The sequence below is a fragment of the Schistocerca serialis genome, chromosome 3, assembly GCF_023864345.2.
Source record: "Schistocerca serialis cubense isolate TAMUIC-IGC-003099 chromosome 3, iqSchSeri2.2, whole genome shotgun sequence".
In the NCBI taxonomy this organism is placed as follows: domain Eukaryota; kingdom Metazoa; phylum Arthropoda; class Insecta; order Orthoptera; family Acrididae; genus Schistocerca; species Schistocerca serialis.
In genome coordinates this window covers 944,523,632-944,550,480 of record NC_064640.1, presented here as the reverse complement: position 1 = coordinate 944,550,480, position 26,849 = coordinate 944,523,632, and the positions used below count along the sequence as shown (strand labels likewise).

The 26,849-nt window shown below is 50.2% G+C and overlaps 1 protein-coding gene across 1 annotated transcript in view; it reads right to left on the bottom strand.

Annotated features, from left to right (window-relative positions):
• Window positions 1–11,140: 11,140 nt before the first annotated feature.
• Window positions 11,141–26,849, bottom strand: part of LOC126471332 (axoneme-associated protein mst101(2)-like) — a 25,921-nt gene continuing 10,212 nt past the window's right edge. Inside the window, exons 2-3 of the mRNA XM_050099453.1 lie at window positions 23,948–24,076; window positions 11,141–12,906 (exon numbers count right to left, since the gene is read on the bottom strand). Of these exons, the coding sequence (XP_049955410.1) occupies window positions 11,141–12,906; window positions 23,948–24,076 (1,895 nt within the window). The remainder of the gene's footprint in view (window positions 12,907–23,947; window positions 24,077–26,849) is intronic.

Genomic DNA, 26,849 nt, shown 5'->3' with positions numbered 1-26,849 from the left:
GGCCGCAGCTGGCGACGAGTCGATGGAACCGGATCTGCCTCCCGTCGGTTGTAGCGTTGTTCCCTCGCAACCTGGCCCTCCGCGGCCGTCGAGGTGACCAGCTCTTCCCCTGTCACGTTCCCCCAACTTTTTGACTAGCGATGGCGTTGTTTCATTGGAACATAAGAGGTATTCGATCTAATCGGGAGGAATTACAACTGCTCCTCCGCCTGCACTGTCCGCTCGTCCTTGGTCTCCAGGAAACAAAGTTGTGCCCGACTGACCGTATTGCCTTTACCCACTATACCTCAGAGTGGTATGACCTCACCCCTGTGGACGGTATCCCAGCTCATGGTGGGGTCATGTTGCTCGTTTGGGACGATGTCTATTACCATCCCATCCCATTGTCCACCCCACTCCAAGCAATAGCTGTCCGCATTACTCTTTCTGCTTTTACTTTTTCAGTTTATACCATTTACACTCCACCGTCATGTGATGTTAGTCGGGCTGACATGATGCACCTGATCGTTCAGCTTCCCCCGCCGTTCTTCTTGTATGGCGACTTCAATACCCATCATCCCCTTTGGGGCTCTCCTGCATCCTGTCAAAGAGGCTCACTCTTGGCGGATGTCTTCAACCGTCTCAAGCTTGTCTGCCTCAATACCGGCGCCCCGACTTTGCTCTCGGACTCTACTCATACCTACTCCCACTTGGACCTCTCGATCTGTTCTACCACTTTTGCCCGTCGGTTCGAGTGGTATGTCCTTTCTGACACCTGTTCGAGCGACCACTTCCCCTGTGTCGTTCGTCTCCTGCACCACACCCCATCCCCACGTCCTTCGAGCTGGAACATACTGAAAGCTGACTGGGGACTTTACTCCTCGCTGGCAACCTTTCTGGACCACGATTTTCCCAGTTGTGACAGTCAGGTCGAATACCTCACAGCTGTTATCAATTCTGCTGAATGTTCCATTCCTCGTACTACTTCTTCTTCACGTCGCGTTTCCGTCCCTTGGTGGAACGAGGCTTGTAGGGACGCTATCCGTGCTCGACGACGTGCTTTACGCACCTTTCGCCGCCATCCTACGTTGGCGAATTGTATTGAATACAAACGACTCCTAGCGCAATGCCGTAGAATCATCAAAGACAGCAAAAAAGCTTGTTGGGCCTCCTTCACCAGCTCCCTTAACAGTTCTACTCCCTCTTCCGTCGTTTGGGGAAGCCTGCGCCAGCTGTTGGGCATTAAGGCCCACTACTCGGTACCTGGCCTGACCTCAGGTAATGAGGTCCTTGGTGATCCTGTGGCTGTCTCCAACGCCTTTGGCCGCTTTTTCGCGGAGGTTTCAAGCTCCGCCCATTACCACCCTGCCTTCCTTCCCAGGAAAGAGGCAGAAGAGGCTCGGCGACCTTCCTTCCACTCGCTGAATCTGGAAACTTATAATGCCCCCTTTACTATGCGGGAACTCGAACGTGCGCTTGCACTGTCCCGATCCTCTGCTCCGTGGCCAGATGCCATTCACGTTCAGATGCTGGCACACCTTTCTCCGGCGGGCAAAAGCTTCCTTCTTCGTACCTACAATCGCGTCTGGACCGACGGTCAAGTCCCCAGGCGTTGGCGTGACGCCGTTGTTGTTCCTATACCCAAACCCGGGAAGGATAGACACCTCCCTTCTAGTTACCGCCCCATTTCTCTTACAAGCTCTGTCTGTAAGGTGATGGAGCGCATGGTTAATGCTCGGTTAGTCTGGATTTTTGAATCTCGACGACTACTTACTAATGTCCAATGCGGCTTTCGTCGCCGCCGCTCCGCTGTTGACCACCTTGTGACCTTGTCGACATTCATCATGAACAACTTTTTGCGAAGGCGCCAAACAGTAGCCGTGTTCTTCGACTTGGAGAAGGCTTACGATACCTGTTGGAGAGGAGGTATCCTCCGCACTATGCACAGGTAGGGCCTACACGGTCGCCTGCCCCTTTTTATTGATTCCTTTTTAACGGATCGGAAGTTTAGGGTACGTGTGGGTTCCGTATTGTCAGACGTCTTCCTCCAGGAGAACGGAGTGCCTCAGGGCTCCGTCTTGAGCGTAGCCCTTTTTGCCATTGCGATCAATCCAATTATGGATTGCATTCCACCTAATGTCTCAGGCTCTCTCTTTGTCGATGACTTCGCGATCTACTGCAGTGCCCAGAGAACATGCCTCCTGGAGCGCTGCCTTCAGCGTTGTCTAGACAGCCTATACACATGGAGTGTGGCAAATGGCTTCCAGTTCTCTGAAGAGAAGACGGTTTGTATCAACTTTTGGCGATATAAAGCGTTCCTTCCACCATCCTTACATCTCGGTCCTGTTCTCCCATTCGTGGACACAACTAATTTTCTAGGGCTCACGTTGGACAGGAAACTGTGTTGGTCTCCAGATGTCTCTTATTTGGCGGCCTGTTGTACACGTTCCCTTAATGTCCTCAGAGTTCTTAGCAGTTCATCTTGGGTAGCGGATCGCACTGTCCTGCTTCGCTTGTATCGGTCCATAGTCCGGTCGAAGCTGGATTATGGGAGCTTCGTCTACTCGTCCGCTCGGCCATCCCTCTTACGCCGGCTCAACTCCATCCACCATCGGGGGATACGTCTTGCGACCGGAGCCTTCTACACTAGTCCTGTCGAGAATCTTTATGCTGAAGCTGCCGAATTACCATTGACCTACCGGCGCGACGTACTGCTGTGTCGGTATGCCTGCCGGCTGTTGTCTGTCTGACCACCCCTCTTCAAGTCCTTCTTCGCCGATTCTCTCGACCGTCAGTACGGGTTGTATGTGTTTGCCCTGCTGCCCCCCGGAGTCCGCTTCCGTCGCCTGCTTCGACAATTCGATTTTGCCCTCCCTACCACCTTCAGAGAGGGTGAGAGCCCGACACCACCTTGGCTCCAGGCTCCGGTTCCTATTTATCTCGACCTCAGCTCACCCCCGAAGGAGGGTACTCCGGCTGCAGTGTATTGCTCACGGTTTGTCGAACTTCGTGCTCGCCGTGCCGGTCACACCTTTATTTACACCGATGGCTCCAAAACTGACGATGGTGTCGGCTGTGCCATCGTCGTCGGGGCCGCCACCTTTAAATGCCGGCTTCTCGACCAATGTTCGAGCTTTACGGCCGAGCTTTTTGCTCTCCATCAGGCCGTTCAGTATGCCCGCCGCCACCGCCATTCATCGTACGTCCTCTGCTCTGACTCACTCAGTGCTCTTCAGAGCCTTGGAGCTCCCTATCCGGTCCATCCCTTGATTCAACGGATACAGCAGTCCCTCCATACTTTCGCTGATAATGGTGGTTCTGTCAGCTTTCTGTGGGTTCCCGGACATGTAGGAGTGCCTGGGAATGAGGCTGCGGATGCTGCAGCCAAGGCTGCAGTCTTCCTGCCTCGGCCAGCCTCCCACTGTGTCCCGTCATCTGACGTTCGTGGGGATGTATGTAAGAGGCTTGTGTCGTTGTGGTGGGATGCTTGGTCATCCCTCCAAGGGAACAAGCTCCGGGCAGTAAAACCGCTCCCAACTGCTTGGACAACATCCTCCCGACCATCTCGGCGAGAGGAGGTCCTTCTGACCAGGTTGCGGATTGGGCATTGCCGGTTTAGCCACCGCTACCTGCTCTCCGGTGACCCAGCCCCTCAGTGCCCTTGTTGTCAGGCATTAACAGTGCGCCATGTTTTATTGTCGTGTCCCCGTTTTAGTCAATTTCGTGTTGTCCTGTCCCTGCCATCTACTTTACCGGATGTTTTAGCTGATGACGCTAGAGCAGCTGCTCGTATTCTGCGTTTTATAACTTTAACTGGCTTGTCCAAAGACATTTAACCTTTTTACTTATTTTATCTGCATCTTTGTCAGGTCCTTCTGGTGTCCCCCCATCCCCTTGAGTTTTAACAGATTCCATGTGCTCTAACAACAGTGATTGGGCGCTAATGACCTCAGCAGTTGAGCGCCCTTAAACCCAACCAAAAAAAAAAGAAAAGATATTTATTCCAATCCAGACCTGTAACTCCTCTACAGATAAATTTATCCAGTTATTTGACTCCCTCACAGGCTGACCAGATTGAGCGGTTTTTGCGCAAAAAAAACGGCAGACTGCGCTGTGCTGCTCGGGGAACTAAGGAAGGACTGCACTCCATTTACTTCGAACCCTTCCGCTTAGTCGTGGAGTATTGTCACAAAACACTCTGGTCATCTGACACCGACCACAAACACGTAAACAACTAATTTCACCACACAATAGCAAACTGCTCTAAACTAATGCAGTACACAATATCCGCAGACTAGCTCTGTACTCTTAAACTCTCCAAATAAAGGACCGCACAGTGCACAGACATGCTCGTAAAATAGTGCAACAGACGCGCCCGAGCACCCTCACCCAATAATCTGTCCCCAGCTGCCAAACAGACCAAAAGTCTCTGCTCCGCCTCCCCAAAACATGACCACCTCACAGTCGCATTCACGCCTAACACCCAAGAAAATTGATATCACTTATGCGCCTCAGCTTACGCTGCAAGCCAGGCCATGCGCGCGTGCGGTCGGCGGAAGGAGGGGTTCCAGAGCCTGAACCGAAGTTAAACTTCCGAGCTCGCTCGTGACAGCCGACCAGAAAGGGCACTCTCCTCTGACAGATGTGAAAGCTGCATTGTTCTTCTCAAGTTTACTGCCGGCGTCTCAGGTCTGGACCTGTCTTCAGGTCTATTGCCAGAATAGCCCATAGCTCTTCAACACGCACGATTAACGCCGCCGCGAAAACACTTACTGCGGTGATGGAAAACAAATCATTCTGATATGCGCTACAGGGGCGTGTAATGATAACACTTTTTTCAAACAACTTATTTAACCATACAGTATATCCATCTTACAATCACAAAACACCCACCCAGATTTGCCATAGGCTGTCGCACAGCCCATGGACACGCACTCAGCCATAATTTCAGTACAGAATAGCAAACTGCTACTAAATAATTCTTCACGCTGATGTGTAGATACGATAAGTAATCGTAAACTATCCAAATAATGCACAGCAGAGCCTGCAGATCCGCTCGCAAAATAACTCGGCAGACATGCGCAGGTACGACCCTCCGCACCCTGTCCACAAGATCGTTAAGTCACGCATCCGTCTGATTACAGGCCACCCACAGCCCCTGCTCGGCCTCCGCAAGCATGAGTTAGCGCGGTCGACGCGCTCTTCAGCTGTCAAAGCACACACGGATGTCCGTGCAGGACCGCAATCTGTGACAACCCCTAGTCGCCACCACCAAACTCGGGTGAAAGTAAACTTTATCAACCTAGCACAATTCCAAAGCGTAGCCTCCATACGCTAGACAAATCATAGCAGCAGCAGCAGCAGCAGCAGCAGCAGCACACGGCTTTACCTCCTATGACACACAGCATATTACTCTTGACATGACATTACACGGCCCTTTAATTAAAGATAATTACACATCCCTGCTCTCGCCTCATCGCGTGACCAGCCATCTAAAACCTTCTCAATATTACTCTTACTTCACAACATTTTTTGTAAAAATAAAATATAATTTACTATTCCCACCATCACCATACGCAGACGTCCTCGACCCTATCTTGACGCTCATATCACCCCACAAACCATGTCCATCAATCAATTTACCATTCTCATCCTCTCTTTTCGAATTACAAACGTAGCCTCTATCTAAACACCCATCAACTCATCATTCTCGCACTTTCAAGAGTAACATTAATCTCTCTCTCTCTCTCTCTCTCTCTCTCTCTCTCTCTCTCTCTCTCTCTCTCTCTCTCAGCGGAATCTTCGATGCACCGATCGACTCTGGAACAATACTTTACATATGATAGATTGGATGATTTGCTTAAAAATCTATCGAACTACGTTGTGTATAAACATCGCTCCGTTCTTGTTCTTAACTGTATGCTATTAAATTAAGGCACTTCGAGATCCGTTACTATAGATCGATATGGTGTGCTAAGCTCAAAGACTTGGTTACATTTCGAGAAATATGGTGCACTTGGATGGGTTAGGACTAGGAAAGCTGTATTCAGTCAAGAGGTGGAGTGTAGCTGTAGCTGTATTCGTCTGCTCGGTTGAGGAATAAATGTGGGGTAGGTAGGTCAATGCCGAGGTGAGGAAGGTCTTTTAACGTAAGAGGACTAGATAGTTCTGCGACTGCCATACGCAGAGAGATTGATATAGTACTATGCGCGAGATTTTAGAAATATGTATAGCTTTGTCTAGTGTAATTTGATCGTCTTTGTGTTCGAGAATTAAGTGTGAAAGGACGTGCTGAACAGTCATCTATTAATGTTTGTAATGATACTTCCAAAGTAGAGGATGTATTATGGTTTAGCTACGATACTGAAATTAAGAAAACAAGCGGTCACATGATTGACTAGTGTTGGATTTATTGTAAAGTTTTTCGCGATATCAGCTGTGATGGATAATATTACAGTAGATCGGTGGTGTCTTATCCATCGCATCTGTGCATTGAGTACGACAAAATGATTTACTGACAATGCTTGCTTGAGTCGGGGGAGAAATTTTGGTTCATGGACTACAACTTCCAGGGTTGCTACCACCGAAAACAGTGATACAGTACTTGTGTGCAAAACTGACCAATCACTAGAAGTCGAATGCAGGCTTACAAAGTATTCGGTCACTGCGACATATGAGTTTAAATGTAGAGGTGGTCAATCACTTAAGAGGGAAGTGGCTACAACGCCAGCAGGCTCTTCTATTTTCCTTGTGTTGTGGGTGTCCTTTATTTAGAATCATTCAATGTTATGCTATAGACTGTTGTAATATTGCTACATGAATTTGCTATGCTGAAATCGGGTGCTAATAGTAGAATAAAAGCGGGTTAAATGCTGTGAGCTGTCTGGGGAGAAGTTAACCGTGCATTACTGCGCAACTGTTTCACCAGGTAACTAGTCTAGGTTTACCACATTACCAATCAGACTAACATTGATTATAATCTTTTACAGTCATACAACAACCGGTAATATATCTATGTATAAAAAGAGAATTTAAATAAAAAGAAAGAAATCAGTTTATATTTGGAAATTTATTTTAAGATTGTTCATTGAAATTTCAGCATATTATACGTGAGTTATAGCTGAGCTGGTGCCTTATTTACGATTGAAAAATGTGAGATTGTAATCTTACGGAACACATAAAATATGGAGCCAAGATTGGGAGACTGCATACGACACTGCATTCATAAAATAACTCACGAAGAACATTGAAACATAAGCAAGAAGAAATTAACCACAACCAACAGATTCAGTTTTTACCCAAAGAAATTACGTTCCTACCACAATCCTGTCCGTCATGTAATTACCACACCCTGGTATACTAAATTCATATTAACTCTTTGTGAAGTCTTCGCAAAAAGAATAGCTGAGGGCTACTTTGATGATTACACCACATGCTCCACGTGGTCAACTTGGTTTACACAAAGCGTACAACTCCACAATAATTTTGATAATTAAAATACATTAGATCGAAAAGCAATTGACAAAAGCAAAACATTGAACTGGTTACTAACGTCTTACTATTAACCTGATGGGTCAAACCGTTATATAAGCACGTGGTACTGGTCTCGCAAAGTACACTCCACGTGGGTTGAACATAAAGAAAAGCATAAAGAAAAGTTGCTATATTGTAAAATATTGTCAAGACGAGACGTTATAATCACACAAGCATTCACATTTAAGATTGATGAACTTAGAGTTACTGATCAACACGTGGTTCCACTTTACTCACAAAGTAGTAACAAAGCAACAACCGGAAAATATGAACTTCACACGAGAATTACACTACGTTGCAATTTAAGATAACCTTAGATATTTTAGAGCTAAACCCGAAATAAAGATGATTAAATTTTCAGTTAGGCTGAACTTAACAAATCCATTGTCCTACGGACTTAGCAGACACGCGCTTAGCCGGAGATCTTACCACTTCAGACGCTCGCCACGGTCCCACAGCAACTGCCTACTGCCGAGCGTGTTTCCTGAGGGTGGCTCACAAAGACAAACGGAAGTGGCCAGAGGGGCAGCTTCCTATACCAACATGACAACGGACGGACAGAACCATACTAAGGATAAAAACCTCTTTGCTTTTAGGAAGCGTAGCTACCTGTTCCGACGTTGGTCCTACTGTTCTGTAGCAGACAGCCTTGTCTGCTACCCTCAAGCATGCAACTACAAATACATTTGCTCATTCATACTCTCACACAGAAGGGGAGGGGGATGACAGTATCTTATCATATACAGTATATAAAAGAAAGCGGATGTAGGTTCCGTATGAGACTGTGTGACATGAATTACATATAAACTGTGTTTTAAAGTGTAGTAGTGTGACAGATCGTTCTTGTTTATGTGTAAAAGTAACACGTTCCACTACTCAGTCTCCTCCCAGATAGTCAGAAACGCCACAGTAAAGTTAGAAGAGGAATTTATTCCATAAATGACAACAGATTTAAGAAATCAAACATGAAAGGAATCCAACAGAGACCTTTCACTGTAAGAATATGATTTATAAGGTGCAAGGTACAGTTTCCTGTGAGAGACCGTGCATAAGTCCGTGTTAATGTCTGTTTAGAATCAGATAATGACTTCGAAGTCGCGGCAAAAAGACGAAGTGGTCGGCAGTGTGCAAAAGCGTGTTAGAAAACACTGAACAAGGGCCAGAGGCAGCTTCTTATTCGCTTAGAGTATGGGTGATCGAACTTTAAAGGGCTCTCTGCAGTGTGTGTATATTTAATATGATCTTGTTCATATAGGGGTCTGTAGTTTGATGTGTTGGATTTGGTGAGCTGTTAGGAATTCTTGCATGGTTGCACTGTGAGTTATTCGGGGGGAAGTATTGTGAATTCCGTTTGTCAGCGCTGGAGGTGGATCGCATCGGTGCCTTCGTGACTTTTTCACTGTTTGATGGTAGAGGATAAAGATGATAGGTTGTTGAGGATCCGTTGTACTTGTACCAAGTTTGAGGTGTACAACATTGCGCACATTTCCAGCGAATGGTCAAAACAAGGTCCTGTTGTAGTAACTGAGATCATTCTGTTTATAGACATGTTGCAGAAGGTAATAGATATGTCTTTCTCTGACTTAAATTGCAGAGATTGGATGGGTGAAGATAAATGCATACTCATCTATGCTTAGAAAGGGAGAATGCTTTCTTATTATCAAGTGAGTTTTGGCAGGAGTGAATATGGTTTTATACATGCGAGTGGAAATTGTGAGCGAAGGGTGAATGACGTCTGGTTCGCTGGCTGGGGGAGACACTGTTTACATGTCCTGTTGGAGATGCAAGGGGAGATAGAGATCTGTGCTATTCAGGAATCCATTTGTGCACTGTATGTCGTTAGATAATAGCTGGAGAGCAGGTATAGGGAGAGCCCACTTCAGCATTCTGGTCCTGTGGGCTGAGTGGACGGCTGTTTAGATGGACAGCTATGTGGCTTTGACATGCCGCTGGCGGCGCTCGGACATTCGCTTTGTAAGGTGCTATGGGATTAGTTTGAGCATTTAGTACTTGTTTCGGTGGTTATTGGATTAAGAACTGTAATATTGAAGGTCATGTCCTCAGCGCGACCGCTGTGTAATTGTGTTTACGTATTTGAAGATATGTATCGCAATTGATAAGTTGATGGCGCAGTTTAGCTACCACTGTAAAAAAATAGCTGTCTGCTGCTGAAAGAAAGAAATGATATTCGACGGCTAGTGACAACAGTTAAGAGCGGAAAAATGGGAACAAATCGAGCGCTGGCAGAATGTTGCGGCAATGGTAATACTTAATTGAAGGTGGAGGTGGTAAATATGGACCAGGCTTTGAATTTTGTCGTATGTGCTTGATGATCTGTATAAAAGTTTGACTCTTTAATTGCGTTTGGTATTTCTGGGAGTGTGTAAAATTACTTTTACTGTTGAAAGCGAGAAAGATGAGTTGATTGGTGTTTAGATAGAGCCTACGTTTGTAATTCGAAAAGAGGGGATCAGAATGGTAAATTGATTGATGGGCATGGTTTGTGGGGTGATACGAGTGTCAGGATAGGTTTGAGGACGTTTGCGTATGTTGATGGGACGGGTGTGAGGTTAGGTGTGGTGGGAGGTGTAAATTAGATCTTTTTTAAAAAAATGTTGTAAAGTAAGAATAATATTGAAGGTTTTCAGATGGCTGGTCACGCGACGAGGCGAGAGCAGGGATGTGTAGTTACGTTTAGTTAAAGGGCCAGTGTGCTACAGTATCATAGGAGGTAAAGACATGTGCTGCTATGTGTCTAGCGTATGGAGGCTGCGCTTTGGAATTATGCTACGTTGCTATAAAGTTGACTTTCACCTGCGTTCGGTGGTCGCGGCTCGCGATCGCGGTCCTGGACGGACGTATGTGTGATTTAACCGCTGACAAGCGCGTTGACCGCGCCAACTCACGCTTACGGAAGCCGTGCAGGGGCTGAGAGAGGTCTGAAATTAGACGGATGGGTGACTCCACGATCCTGTGGGCAGGGTGCAGAGTGGGGGTACCTGGCACCGTGTGCTGTTATTTTGCGAGCGGATCTGCAGGCTCTGCTATGCGTTATTAGGATAGTTTACAGGTACTGAGCGTAACTACACATCTGTGTGATGTATTATTTAGTAGCAGTTTGCTATGGGTGTACTGAAATTATGATTGGGTGCGTGTCTGTGGGCTGTGCAACATGGCCCAGGGCACATTTGGGATTGTTTTGTGATAGCGTGATAGATTAACTGTATGGTTAAATAAGTTGTTTGAAAAAAAGTGTTCTCGATGATTACATGCGACTGCAGCGTAGATCAGAGTGATTGGTTTTCCGTCACCATCTCGGTTGCATGCGAGTAGTAAATGTTTTACCAGCCGCATTAATAGTGTCAACGAGCTATGAGCTATTCTGAGAATAGACGTCAAGGCAGGTCCTCCCCCTGCGGGTCCGGGGTAAGAATAGGCCCGAGGTATTCCTGCCTGTCGTAAGAGGCGACTAAAAGGAGTCCCTCCCCCTCAAGGGGGTAGTTAGCGCCTGCGTCCGGAGACGGACGGGTCCACGACCTCTATTTGCGGTCAATTTGCTTTTCACTTCTCGTTTCTTCCTTCCTTTGGTTGGTTCCTTTCTTTGCTCTTCACCACCTCACTGTCTTCCTTACTCTTTCCGTTGCCTTCTTCTCGTTGCCTTCTTCTCGTTGCCTTCTTCTCGTTGCCTTCTTCTCGTTGCCTTCTTCTCGTTGCCTTCTTCTCGTTGCCTTCTTCTCGTTGCCTTCTTCTCGTTGCCTTCTTCTCGTTGCCTTCTTCTCGTTGCCTTCTTCTCGTTGCCTTCTTCTCGTTGCCTTCTTCTCGTTGCCTTCTTCTCGTTGCCTTCTTCTCGTTGCCTTCTTCTCGTTGCCTTCTTCTCGTTGCCTTCTTCTCGTTGCCGCCTTCTCGTTGCCTTCTTCTCGTTGCCTTCTTCTCGTTGCCGCCTTCTCGTTGCCGCCTTCTCGTTGCCGCCTTCTCGTTGCCGCCTTCTCGTTGCCGCCTTCTCGTTGCCGCCTTCTCGTTGCCGCCTTCTCGTTGCCGCCTTCTCGTTGCCGCCTTCTCGTTGCCGCCTTCTCGTTGCCGCCTTCTCGTTGCCGCCTTCTCGTTGCCGCCTTCTCGTTGCCGCCTTCTCGTTGCCGCCTTCTCGTTGCCGCCTTCTCGTTGCCGCCTTCTCGTTGCCGCCTTCTCGTTGCCGCCTTCTCGTTGCCGCCTTCTCGTTGCCGCCTTCTCGTTGCCGCCTTCTCGTTGCCGCCTTCTCGTTGCCGCCTTCTCGTTGCCGCCTTCTCGTTGCCGCCTTCTCGTTGCCGCCTTCTCGTTGCCGCCTTCTCGTTGCCGCCTTCTCGTTGCCGCCTTCTCGTTGCCGCCTTCTCGTTGCCGCCTTCTCGTTGCCGCCTTCTCGTTGCCGCCTTCTCGTTGCCGCCTTCTCGTTGCCGCCTTCTCGTTGCCGCCTTCTCGTTGCCGCCTTCTCGTTGCCGCCTTCTCGTTGCCGCCTTCTCGTTGCCGCCTTCTCGTTGCCGCCTTCTCGTTGCCGCCTTCTCGTTGCCGCCTTCTCGTTGCCGCCTTCTCGTTGCCGCCTTCTCGTTGCCGCCTTCTCGTTGCCGCCTTCTCGTTGCCGCCTTCTCGTTGCCGCCTTCTCGTTGCCGCCTTCTCGTTGCCGCCTTCTCGTTGCCGCCTTCTCGTTGCCGCCTTCTCGTTGCCGCCTTCTCGTTGCCGCCTTCTCGTTGCCGCCTTCTCGTTGCCGCCTTCTCGTTGCCGCCTTCTCGTTGCCGCCTTCTCGTTGCCGCCTTCTCGTTGCCGCCTTCTCGTTGCCGCCTTCTCGTTGCCGCCTTCTCGTTGCCGCCTTCTCGTTGCCGCCTTCTCGTTGCCGCCTTCTCGTTGCCGCCTTCTCGTTGCCGCCTTCTCGTTGCCGCCTTCTCGTTGCCGCCTTCTCGTTGCCGCCTTCTCGTTGCCGCCTTCTCGTTGCCGCCTTCTCGTTGCCGCCTTCTCGTTGCCGCCTTCTCGTTGCCGCCTTCTCGTTGCCGCCTTCTCGTTGCCGCCTTCTCGTTGCCGCCTTCTCGTTGCCGCCTTCTCGTTGCCGCCTTCTCGTTGCCGCCTTCTCGTTGCCGCCTTCTCGTTGCCGCCTTCTCGTTGCCGCCTTCTCGTTGCCGCCTTCTCGTTGCCGCCTTCTCGTTGCCGCCTTCTCGTTGCCGCCTTCTCGTTGCCGCCTTCTCGTTGCCGCCTTCTCGTTGCCGCCTTCTCGTTGCCGCCTTCTCGTTGCCGCCTTCTCGTTGCCGCCTTCTCGTTGCCGCCTTCTCGTTGCCGCCTTCTCGTTGCCGCCTTCTCGTTGCCGCCTTCTCGTTGCCGCCTTCTCGTTGCCGCCTTCTCGTTGCCGCCTTCTCGTTGCCGCCTTCTCGTTGCCTTCTCTGGTCTCCGTCTCGGCGTTTGAGACAGTCTGTCCTCTCTCTCCCTCTCTCTCTTCTTTTTCCTCTTCTTCCTTCCTCCCTGTGCGTGCCTGAAGGCCGACCCACGCGTTAGCACTCGTAGCCGGTGACGGGGTAACGCGTAATTCCCCGCCCTGGGTAGACATGTAAGGCACGCACGTACCCCCTGGTAAAGGCCAGGCCCAGGGAGGGGTGATTGCCTGAGCTGATACCTTCTGACCATGCCAATTGGTCCCTCCGTCTGTTTCACGGGAGGTGTGACCTGAGGTGTAAACATTCACCTAAGACGGGAGTGCTCTTTGAGAGGGTCCCCACAAGTAATAAGCGCGCCATCGGAGACGCTGGCAATCATGGGGATTCCTCCGCAATGGATTTCACTCCATCTCTCTCGACTCCTGCCCAAAAACGGAAACTTGACCAGCCACCAGTGACAAAAGTACTACCGCCTGCCCCCACAGTTCCTCGTCGTATCTCGATCTGAGGATGGAAAGGATTTTTCCTGTCAACCCTTTCGTTATCCATAAGGGCGTAGATGCCATAGCCGGGTCTGTCAAATCTTGTACCAGGTTGCGTAACGGTACCTTATTACTAAAAACTGAGAGCGCCTTTCAGGCACAAAAACTGCTTCGGGCCACACTCCTGTACACGTTCCCTGTCCGGGTGGAGGCTCACTGAACTTTGAATTCGTCTTGTGGTGTAGTCTATACTAGATCCCTCGACGGATTGACTGACGAGGAGATTCAATCTTTCCTCGCTGAGGAGGGCGTGACAGCTGTCTATAGGGTCATGAAAAAGGTCAACAATGACCTTGTACCGACCCGGACACTTTTCTTGACCTTTGATAGTGTTAAGCTGCCATCGCGCATCAAGGCAGGCTAAGAGGTTATTTCTGTTCGCCCCTATGTCCCGACACCTACGCGCTGCTACCAGTGTCAGCGTTTCAATCACACACGACAGTCTTGTTCCAATGCAGCTAAATGTGTCACTTGTGGCAGGGATGCCCATGAGGGTGACTGTCCACCTCCGTCTCCTCATTGTGTGAACTGTCAGGGTGACCATGCCGCATCCTCCCGCGACTGTCCTGTCTATAAGGACGAACGCTGTATCCAAGAAATTCGGGTCAAAGAGAAAGTGTCCACCTCGGCTGCTCGCAAGCTATTGGCTAGTAGGAAGCCCACGCTGCTCCCAGCGGGGAAATACAGTACTGTCCTCGCCTCTCCTCAGACTACCAGGGAGGTGGCAACCCAGACATGCGATCTGACCTTCAGCACCACGGTCGTCCGTTCGGCCAGTGCTAAGATCGCGCGGTCGACGTCTTCTCTTCCTCCCATCACCCCACAGACACCAGCCCCTTCATCAGCTTCTGCTAAGACGAAGACCCAGAAGTCAGATGCACGGGCCTTCAAGAAGGAACCGTCCCGTGCAGACTTCCTACGTACCTCGACCTCCCAGCCTTCGACCGGTACTTCCACCAAACGACCTTCAAAGAAGGCTCATAGGAAGCACAGTTCTTCTCCACCACGGCGCATTTCTTCTCCTGCGCCATCCAGCGGTTGCCGCCCCAGGCCGTCATCTGTTTCGCCTGGCCGCACCGCTGGTAGCAGAACATCTGGCCGTTCACCGGCGGAGGAAGCTCCCCCTCCCGGCCATCTTACCAAGATGGCCCATGAACCTATAGACCCAATGGACGATGACTGTCCGCCTACTGATAGTGGCGGCAGTGCTCGCTCGAAGCCAGGCCCTCAGTGGCCTTTGAGGTGACCCCTTCTTTCATCTTCCTTTTCTTCTTACGATGGCACTTATTCACTGGAATATTAGCAGCATTCGCTCCAACCGAGAGGACTTGAAGTTGCTGCTCCGCTTGCACCGTCCGCTCGTCGTAGCCCTCCAGGAAACGAAGCTACGCCTATGCGATCACATTGCCTTGGCACACTACACCTCTGTGCGTTTTGACCTACCCCCTGTGGTAGGTATTCCGGCTCATGGAGGGGTTATGTTGCTGGTCCAGGATGATATTTACTACGATCCCATCACATTGCACACCGGCCTACAGGCAGTTGCCATCCGCATTACTCTCCCTGCTTTTACATTTTCCAGTTGTACAGTCTTCACTCCATCGTCATCTGCCGTTACCAGGGCAGACATGATGCAGCTTATTGCTCAGCTACCTGCCCCATTTTTGTTAACTGGCGACTTCAATGCCCACCATCCCCTTTGGGGCTGTCCGGCATCCTGCCCGAGGGGCTCCCTGTTAGCAGACCTTTTCAACCAGCTCGATCTTGTCTGCCTCAATACTGGCGCCCCTACTTTTCTTTCGGACACATCTCACACCTATTCCCATTTAGACCTCTCTATATGTACTACCCAACTTGCACGCCGGTTTGAGTGGTATGCACTTTCTGATACATATTCGAGCGACCACTTCCCGTGTGTTATCCATCTCCTGCAGCATACCCCCTCCCTGTGCTCATCTAGTTGGAACATCTCCAAAGCAGACTGGGGGCTCTTCTCTTCCAGGGCGACCTTTCAGGATCAAACCTTCAGAAGCTGCGATCGTCAGGTCGCCCACCTCACGGAAGTCATTCTCACTGCTGCTAAATATTCCATCCCTCACCCTACTTCTCCACGTCGCGTACCGGTCCCCTGGTGGACCGCAGCATGTAGAGACGCTTTACGTGCTCGTCGACGTGCTTTACGCACCTTTAAACGCCACCCTACAGTGGCGAATTGTATCACTTATAAACGATTACGTGCACAGTGTCGTATTATTAAAGAAAGCAAGAAATCCAGCTGGGCTGCTTTCACAAGCACCTTCAACAGTTTTACTACTCCTTCTTCTGTTGTCTGGGGTAGCCTGTGCCGGCTATCTGGCACTAAGGTCCACTCACCAGTTTCTGGCTTGATGGTCGCGAATGACGTCCTTGTGGCCCTGGAGGATGTCTCCAATGCCTTCGACCGCTTTTTCGCAGCGGTTTCGAGCTCCACTCATTACCATCCTGCCTTCCTCCCCCGCAAACAGGCAGAGGAGGCTAGGCCACCTAACTTCCGCTCCTCGAATCGTGAAAGTTATAATGCCCCATTCACCATGCGGGAACTCGAAAACGCACTTGCCCGGTCACGGTCCTCCGCTCCAGGGCCTGATTCTATTCATATTCAGATGCTGAAGAACCTTTCTCCTGCGGGTAAAGGTTTTCTTCTTCATACTTACAATCGCATCTGGACTGAGGGACATGTTCCCGCATGCTGGCGCGAGTCTATTGTCCCGATTCCTAAACTGGGAAGGACAAGCACTTGCCTTCCAGTTATCGACCCATCTCGCTTACCAGCTGTGTCTGTAAAGTGATGGAGCGAATGGTTAACTCTCGATTGGTTTGGCTGCTCGAGTCTCGACACCTACTTACATATGTACAATGTGGATTTCGTAGGCACCGCTCTGCTGTTGACCATCTGGTTACCTTGTCGACCTTCATTATGAATAACTTCTTGCGGAAGCGCCCGACCGCGGCTGTTCTTTGATTTGGAGAAGGCTTACGACACCTGTTGGATGGCGGGCATTCTCCGCACCATGCATACATGGGGTCTTCGCGGTCGCCTCCCTCTTTCTATTCGTGCCTTTTTAATGGATCGACAGTTCAGGGTACGTGTGGGTTCTGTCCTGTCACACCTTTCACCAGGAGAATGGGGTGCCACAGGGCTCAGTTTTGAGCGTCGCTCTCTTCGCCATCGCGATCAATCCAATAATGGATTGCCTCCCAGCTGATGTATCAGGCTCCCTTTTCGTGGACGATTTTACCATCTATTGCAGCGCGCAGTGTACACATGTCCTGGAGCGCTGTCTTCAGCGTTCTCTTGACCGTCTTTACTCCTGGAGTGTCGCCAATGGCTTCCGTTTTTCTGCCGAGAAGACTGTCTGTATTAACTTCTGGCGCTACAAAGTTTCTCCCACCGTCCTTAAGACTCGGTCCCGTTGCTCTCCCAATCGTGGAGACAACAAAATTTTTAGGTCTTACATTTGACAGGAAACTTAGCTGGTCTCCACATGTCATATTTGGCTGCCCGTTGTACCCGTTCTTTAAATGTCCTCAGTGTTCTCAGTGGTAGGTCGTGGGGAGCGGATCGAACCGTCCTACTTCGTCTATATCGGTCGATCGTCTGCTCCAAGCTGGATTATGGGAGCTTTGTATACCCCTCTGCACGGCCATCCATCTTACGCCGCCTCAACTCCATACAACATCGGGGTTTACGACTTGCGATCGGAGCGTTTTATACTAGTCCCGTAGAGTGTCTTCATGCTGACGCTGGCGAATTGCCACCCACCTACTGGCGCGATATACTGCTTTGTCGGTATGCCTGACGGCTACTGTCAATGCCCGACCACCCATCTTATCGTTCCTTCTTTGACGACTCTCTCGACCGTCAATATGGGTTGTATGTCTCTGCCCTGCTACCCCCTGGAGTTCGCTTTCGTCGCCTCCTTCAACACCTTAATTTTTCACTCCATGCAACGTTTCGAGTGGGCGAGAGCCACATGCCACCTTGGCTCCAGGCTCAGGTCCGCATTCACCTTGACCTCAGCTCGCTACCAAAAGAGGATACCCCCGGTTTGGTCTACCACTCCCGTTTTGTCGAACTTCGTTCGAAGTTCATTAATATGACCTTCATTTATACAGATGGTTCAAAGACCAATGACGGGGTCGGGTGTTCCTTTATTGTCGGGGCACAAAGTTTCAAATACTGGCTCCATGGCCATTGTTCGGTCTTCACAGCTGAGCTCTTTGCCCTCTACCAGGCTGTTCCTTACATCTGCCGCCACCGACAATCTGCTTATGTCATCTGCTCCGATTCCCTGAGCGCCATCCAGAGCCTCAGTGATCCGTATCCGGTTCACCCTTTCGTGCACCGGATCCAACGCTCTCTTCAGCAGCTGGTGGACGTCGGTTCTCCGGTTAGCTTTATGTGGGTTCCTGGCCATGTCAGTATAGCTGGGAACGAAGCTGCAGATGCCGCGGCCAAGGCTGCAGTCCTCCAGCCTCGGACAGCTTCTTGTTGTGTCCCTTCGTCGGATTGTAGCAGGGTAATTTGTCGGCGCATTTTATCGCTGTGGCATGCCGATTGGGCTGCACTCACAGACAACAAGCTTCGGGCCTTGAAACCTCTTCCCGCGGCTTGGACGTCCTCCTCCCGCCCTTCTTGGCAGGAGGGGGTCGTTTTGGCCCGGTTACGCATTGGACACTGCCGGTTCAGCCATCGCCATCTGCTGACGGCTGCGCCGGCGCCGTTCTGCCCATGTGGGCAATTGCTGACGGTCGCCACATTTTAATGTCCTGTCCGGATTTTAACACACTGCGTCTTGATCTTGGCCTGTCATGTAATCTAGATGCCATTTTAGCGGATGACCCACGAGCAGCTGCTCGCGTTCTTCGTTTTATCAATTTGACAAACCTCTCTAAGGACATTTGATGATGCTGTTTTTTAATCCTATGCCTGTCAGTCTGTCTTTTATCGTGTTTTCCCTTTTAGTTGTTTTAAACTTGTGCCTCGCGGTGCATTCTTAACGTAGTCAGGGCGCTAATGACCATTGAAGTTGTGCGCCCTAAAACCACAAAAAAAAGGCAGGTCCAGACCTGAGACGCCGGCGGTATACATGAGAAGAACAATAAAGCTTTCACATGTGTCGGCTGTCACGAGCGCTCTGAAGCTGAACTTGGCTGGAGACTTTGGAATCCCCTTCCCCGCCGACCGCACGCGCCCGCGGCATGCCTTGGAGCGTAATCTAAGGCGCATAGGCGATATCAATTTCTCCCCTCCCAGGGGATCCACAACTCTTTTGTGGGTACGTGTGTAGCGAGCACGGGACCCCGAGCTAATGTGGCCTTCCTTCCTTCCCGGGCTGCATACCTTCCCTTTCCGTATCCTTCCCCATCCCCCATCTTCGCCCCCTCCCCCTCACGTCTGGCTCTTTCCTTCCCTTTCTCCCCCTCTGGGAGTATGGTTTGTGCCTACGTCTGGAGACGGACGCTTGTACATGTACCGCACTCTTCGCCTTACTTGCTTGTATGTCTTCATCTTTCTTCGTCCTTCTCTTTTCCTTACCTCTTCTCTTTACCCTTTTTCTCCGCTGCGGCGTTTGAGACCTCTCTTCTTTCCTTTCCCTGTCTCTTTCTTCCTCCCTGTGCGTGTCTGAAGGCCGACCCACGCATTTCCATGCTTAGCCGGTGACGGGGTAACGCGTAATTCCCCGCCCCAGGTAGACAGGTAGGACACGTACGTACCCCCTGGTAACGGCCAGGCCCAGGGAGGGGTGATTACCCGAGCTGATACCTTCCGAAAGTGCCGATTGGTCCCTCCGTCCGTTTGTCGGGAGGTGTGACTTGAGGTGTGAACAATCACCTAAGGCGGGTGTGCCCTCGGTGAGGGCCCCCACAAGGGAGGAGCGCGCCATCGGAGACGCCGGTAATCATGGGGGATTCTTCCGCAATGGTTTCCTCACCTTCCACTATGTCTGCTCACAAACGTAAGTTCACTGAGTCTCAGCCACAAACGGTTCTTCCATCGTTGCCACAGTTCCTTGTTGTTTCTCGGTCTGACGAAGGTCACGACTTTTCCACGGTCAACCCTTTCATTATTCAGAAAGGTGTCGACGCAATTGCGGGTCCTGTAAAGTCTTGTTCCAGATTACGGAATGGCACCCTGTTGTTAGAAACACACAGTGCCCTCCAGGCTCAAAAATTGCTGCGTACTTCTCTGCTCCACACCTTCCCTGTCCGGGTGGAACCGCACCGTACCTTAAATTCCTCGCGTGGAGTCGTTTATACACGCTCCCTCGATGGATTGTCTGACGAAGAAATTCAGCACTACCTGTCTGACCAGGGCGTCGCAGCTGTTCATCAGGTTATGAAAAGGATTGACTCGAACATCATTCCAACCCGCACCGTCTTCTTGACATTTGACAAAGTTCAACTCCCATCAAAAATCAAAGCAGGCTATGAGATAATTTCCGTTCGCCCTTATGTCCCAAACCCTACGCGTTGCTATCGATGTCAGCGGTTCAATCACACCAGCCAGTCTTGTTCCAATCCGGCCAAATGTGTTACGTGTGGCAAGGATGCCCATGAGGGTGCTTGTCTGCCTCCATCCCCTCGCTGCATCAACCGTATGGGTGACCACGCTGCTTCCTCTCGAGAATGCCCCGTTTTTAAGGACGAAAAACTCATCCAGGAAATGAGTGAAGGAAAAGGTGTCGACCTTTGCTGCTCGAAAGTTACTCGCCAGTCGACAGCCCACTGTGCCTCAGAAAGGAAAATACAGCACTGTCCTTGCTTCTCCTCGGCCAACAAAGGAGGCAGCCACGCAGACTTGCGACCTCACCTTTAGTACCACGGTCGTCAGATCGGCCAGCGCAAACATCGCCCGTTCAACCTCACCACTTTCGCCTGCCCACTCTATGGCTCACCCTTCGTCGGGTTCTGCTAAATCTCGAGCCCAAAAGTCAGACGCCAAGTCTTCAAAAAAAGAGCATTCTCGTGAAGAGTTTTTACGTACCGCAACTTCACAACCATCGGTTCCTCCTTCATCTAAACATCATACTTCCAAGAAGGCTACGAACAAACACAGTTCCTCTCCTTCTCCGCCAAGGCGTGTCCCATCTACAGCACCACCTGGCGGAAATCGCCCTCGGCCGTCTTGTGTGTCGCAGAGGCGCACTGTTGGTGGCCCGTCAACTGGCCGATCGTTGGTGGCTGGATCTCCTCCTGACCAAAATATGGATCAGGATCTTCTGCCTTCGACTGAATGCCATTCCATGCTGTCGGTCGCAAGCTCTGAGCAGTCGTTGAGTTGACAGCACCCTTGGTCACGTTCCTCCATTTTCTGTTCACCCTATGTCCATTATCCACTGGAATATCCGCGGCATTCGAGCCAATCGGGATGAATTGTCGATCCTCTTACGATCCTACTCGCCGGTCATCTTCTGTCTTCAGGAAACAAAGCTGCGTCCCCATGACTGCTTTGTTCTCCCTCATTTTCAGTCCGTCCGATATGACCTCCCCTCTGTTGAAGGCACTCCAGCCCATGAAGGACTCACGATACTGCTCCACGATACTCTCCATTATCACCAAATCCCCTTAAACAGTTCCTTCCCAGCTGTCGCCATCCGTCTTTCCCTTCCTGGATACACGTTCTCTCTTTGTACGGTACACATTCCATCGTCCACACCAATGGCACGAGCTGATCTCCTTCATCTTCTTGATCAGCTTCCACCCCCCCTATTTGCTGGTTGGGGACTTCAATGCCCACCACCCGCTTTGGGGATCTCCACAACCTTGCCTACGTGGCTCACTATTGCTAGACGTCTTCCACCAAGCGGATCTAGTCTGCCTCAACACTGGGGTCCCCACATTTTTGTCTGCCTCCACGGCAAATTTATCCCATTTGGACCTTGGGGTCGGTACTGTTCCGCTAGCTCGGCGCTTCGAATGGTTCGCCCTTGATGATACACACTCGAGTGACCACTTTCCATGTGTTCTTCGACTGCAGCCTCAACTGCCATATATGCGCTCGCGACGCTGGAAGTTTGCCCAAGCCGATTGGACACTTTTTTCGTCTCTAGCGACATTCGATGACCGTCGCTTTCCCAGGGTCGACGATCAGGTCACACATTTTACCGACGTTATTCTCACAGCTGCGGAACGTTCAATACCACGCACCTCCGAATTGCCCCGGCGCCCTCCAGTTCCTTGGTGGAACGAGGCATGCCGTGACGCAATACGTGAGCGGCGACGTGCTCTTCGCATTTTCCGTCACCATCCAACTTTGGCCAACTGTATCCGATATAAGCAGCTCCGTGCGCGATGCCGTCGCGTCATCCGCGATAGCAAGAAGGCAAGCTGGAAATTCTTTACTAGCTCATTTAACAACTTCACTCCCTCCTCGGAAGTTTGGAGTCGGCTTCGACGGTTCTCAGGCGCGCCTAGTTTCTCCCCGGTCTCTCGGCTCACTGTCGCGCATGATAACTTAGTGGACCCCGTCGCAATTTCTAACTCATTGGGTCAGCACTTTGCTGAGATTTCGAGCTCTTCAAATTACCCGCCAGCGTTTCTCCCGAAGAAACGTGCAGCGGAAGTGCGACATCTTGCTTTCTCCTCTCAAAATCGCGAAAGCTACAATACTGTTTTCTCCATGCGCGAACTCCAACATGCACTCTCTTCTTCTCGCTCCTCCGCCCCAGGACCGGATGGTATCAATGTCCAAATGTTGCTGCATTTATCAACCCATAGCCTGCGTTACCTCCTTCACCTTTATAATCGAATTTGGACCGACAGTACCTTTCCCAGGCGATGGCGGGAAGCTACTGTCGTTCCCGTTCCGAAACCTGGAAAGGACAAACATCTCCCCTCTAGCTATCGCCCCATTTCTCTCACGAGTAGTGTCTGTAAGGTTTTGGAGCGTATGGTGAATTACCGTTTAGCTTGGTGGCTGGAGTCCCGCAGTCTTTTAACACCAGCCCAATGCGGATTCCGAAAGCATCGTTCTGCTGTTGACCATCTTGTTGCTCTCTCCACTTATATCATGAACAATTTTCTCCGGAAACGCCAAATGGTAGCAATATTTTTTGATCTGGAGAGAGCGTACGATACCTGTTGGAGGACAGGCATCCTCCGCACTCTGTTCTCTTGGGGCTTTAGAAGCCGGCTGCCCCTTTTTCTTCGCGAATTTATGGCAGAGCGCACATTTAGGGTGCGGGTGAACACTACTCTCTCCCGTACTTTCTCCCAAGAAAACGGGGTACCCCAGGGCTCCGTGCTGAGTGTTGTACTGTTTGCCATCGCCATTAATCCAATTATGGATTGTCTCCTTCCTGATGTCTCTGGCTCCCTCTTTGTGGACGATTTTGCGATCTACTACAGCTCTCAACGGACCAGCCTGCTTGAAAGACGTCTTCAAGGATGTCTCGATCGCCTCCACTCGTGGAGCATCGAAACCGGCTTCCGTTTCTCACCCAGTAAGACCGTTTGTGTTAATTTTTGGCGACGTAAGGAGTTTCTTCCGCCCTCCTTACATCTAGGTCCTGTCAACCTTCCGTTTTCCGACGTCGCTAAATTCTTGGGTCTTATGTTTGACAGAAAACTGTGCTGGTTCTCCCACGTTTCCTATCTTTCGGCTCGCTGTCTGCTTTCCCTTAACACCCTCCGTGTCCTGAATGGTACCTCTTGGGGAGCGGACCGAGTGGTCCTTCTCCGCCTCTATCGCGCCTTAGTGCGCTCGAAATTGGATTATGGAAGCATAGTCTACTCCTCTGCTCGGCCGTCTATTCTTCGGCGTCTCGACTCTATCCACCACCGTGGATTACGTTTAGTGTCTGGAGCTTTTTACACCAGCCCTGTGGAAAGCCTTTATGCTGAGACTGCTGAACCTCCGCTGTCCAATCGGCGGGCAGTCCTTCTGAGTCGTTATGCTAGCCATCTGTCTTCCATGCCTGCTAATCCAGCCCATAACCTTTTTTTCGACGCCTCCTTTGATGTCGGGTATGCAGGCCGCTCCTCCTCCCTACTACCCCCGGGAGTCCGCCTCCGTCAACTGCTCCATTCTCTTTCCTTCCGCTTTCCTAAAACCTTCTTGACAACTTGGGGTACAGCACCGCCTTGGCTCCGTCCCCGGATCTGCCTGCTCTGTGACCTTTGTCAACTTCTCAAGGATGGTACTCCCTTCACTTGTGTATCATCGGGCATTTGCTTCTCTATGTGCACAAATGAAGATCTGCTCCTCCAATAGGATGCACTCTAGACCCCTCTCCACTCCTGGCCTTGCCTTTCTTAACATCCACCACGAGTCACTCAGTGATTTACTCCTAGGGTGCTGGAGATAGCAATTAGATGTATCTATTTCTGTATAATTGTGATAAAAAGAATTTATTGATTATTTGATAGATAATTAGCATTAATTACATTAATTATTAATTGGCTGATTTTTATTCTAGTCATGGGAGAGGACATACACCCTTATGCAGATATACGAATTACAGTGCAACCATAGGTGGTGGTGGTGGTGGTGGTGGTGGTGGTGGTGGTGGTATTTCAACGGCATATAGTTGAATTCAATACCTGTAAGTGGTGTACTTGATAGACACTCATTGCAATCTTTTTGCTTATCTGCAGCAAGAGCAATCTCTCAGATCATGAGTTGAATGAAGATCACCAAATGGATGTGAAGGAGATTGATGGTGTGCACTTATTCCATTTGAATATGAAATTATGTTTTATTTTAATTTATATGTATTTGAAATGAATAACTCAATGTACATGGGACCATCAGTGTTAACTTTGATAATATGACCATTATATTGATCATTAATGATTTAATACTATATGCCAGGTCACCAAGTAGTGCACTTCAGTGTAATCTAATTCTAGTACTAGTTAATTCAGGATAACTTTACAGCAGGCCAAACGTGTTAGCCTCGATATATGAGATAACTAGTAAGGGGGTTGGCTCAAATGGCTCTGAGCACTATGGGACTTAACATCTATGGTCACCAGTCCCCTAGAACTTAGAACTACTTAAACCTAACTAACCTAAGGACAGCACACAACACCCAGCCATCACGAGGCAGAGAAAATCCCTGACCCCGCCGGGAATCGAACCCAGAAACCCGGCCGTGGGAAGCGAGAACGCTACCGCACGACCACGAGATGTGGGCAGTAAGGGGCTTAAGGCTACGTTCATCTCTTGTACACTTGCTTCATCGGAGTGTTTATTATTCGCTCCCTGCTCTTATTTGTTGTATATCCTCCCATCATACCCTATAGCTCGCGCCTACTTTTGTAGACTTCACTGCCCATCCTACTTCATCATTTCACATAGAATTATCGCTTTCATAAATGATTTCAATGTACATTTAATATACAAATATAATCATGTCAGAATGAGTCTAAAGTTGGACACCATAGATGCTTTTTATGTACTCGTCGTGGCCCTTATATGCAATGAATGTTGTGTGTGGTAGATTCGCTTACTACACTCCTGGAAATTGAAATAAGAACACCGTGAATTCATTGTCCCAGGAAGGGGAAACTTTATTGACACATTCCTGGGGTCAGATACATCACATGATCACACTGACAGAACCACAGGCACATAGACACAGGCAACAGAGCATGCACAATGTCGGCACTAGTACAGTGTATATCCACCTTTCGCAGCAATGCAGGCTGCTATTCTCCCATGGAGACGATCAAAGAGATGCTGGATGTAGTCCTGTGGAACGGCTTGCCATGCCATTTCCACCTGGCGCCTCAGTTGGACCAGCGTTCGTGCTGGACGTGCAGACCGCGTGAGACGACGCTTCATCCAGTCCCAAACATGCTCAATGGGGGACACATCCGGAGATCTTGCTGGCCAGGGTAGTTGACTTACACCTTCTAGAGCACGTTGGGTGGCACGGGATACATGCGGACGTGCATTGTCCTGTTGGAACAGCACGTTCCCTTGCCGGTCTAGGAATGGTAGAACGATGGGTTCTATGACGGTTTGGATGTACCGTGCACTATTCAGTGTCCCCTCGACGATCACCAGTGGTGTACGGCCAGTGTAGGAGATCGCTCCCCACACCATGATGCCGGGTGTTGGCCCTGTGTGCCTCGGTCGTATGCAGTCCTGATTGTGGCGCTCACCTGCACGGCGCCAAACACGCATACGACCATCATTGGCACCAAGGCAGAAGCGACTCTCATCGCTGAAGACGACACGTCTCCATTCGTCCCTCCATTCACGCCTGTCGCGACACCACTGGAGGCAGGCTGCACGATGTTGGGGCGTGAGCGGAAGACGGCCTAACGGTGTGCGGGACCGTAGCCCAGCTTCATGGAGACGGTTGTGAATGGTCCTCGCCGATACCCCAGGAGCAACAGTGTCCCTAATTTGCTGGGAAGTGGCGGTGCGGTTCCCTACGGCACTGCGTAGGATCCTATGGTCTTGGCGTGCATCCGTGCGTCGCTGCGGTCCGGTCCCAGGTCGACGGGCACGTGCACCTTCCGCCGACCACTGGCGACAACATCGATTTACTGTGGAGACCTCACGCCCCACGTGTTGAGCAATTTGGCGGTACGTCCACCCGACCTCCCGCATGCCCACTATACGCCCTCGCTCAAAGTCCGTCAACTGCACATACGGTTCACGTCCACGCTGTCGCGGCATGCTACCAGTGTTAAAGACTGCGATGGAGCTCCGTATGCCACGGCAAACTGGCTGACACTGACGGCGGCGGTGCACAAATGCTGCGCAGCTAGCGCCATTCGACGGCCAACACCGCGGTTCCTAGTGTGTCCGCTGTGCCGTGCGTGTGATCATTGCTTGTACAGCCCTCTCGCAGTGTCCGGAGCAAGTATGGTGGGTCTGACACACCGGTGTCAATGTGTTCTTTTTTCCATTTCCAGGAGTGTAGTTAGCTTGAAGTCCTGTTGTCTAAATTTAATCTGTCATGTTCATAGAAAAGAATACCGTACTCGGATGAATAATTTTTTTGTTTTCTGAACTAATTGCATCGCTTTTAAAACTAACAAATCCATGAATTGATTCGATCAGATCTGCTATGAATGAAGCATGCGTGTGAAGTAGACAGGGCAATAGTGATACTGGACCCGGACGTTAAATGGCCTTATCCCGCCAGTCACCTGGATCAAGCCAAATTTTACCTCCTTTAAGAGTAGCGAACATTCATGACACGGACTCGAAATTTTATCTAAGTCCTCAGACTTAGTCTACTTTCAGGTATTATTGCACACCACTGCAAGGTGTGTTTTTGTGTGTGTTTTTTGTGTGTGTTTTTTGTGTGTGTTTTTTGTGTGTGTTTTTTGTGTGTGTTTTTTGTGTGTGTTTTTTGTGTGTGTTTTTTGTGTGTGTTTTTTGTGTGTGTTTTTTGTGTGT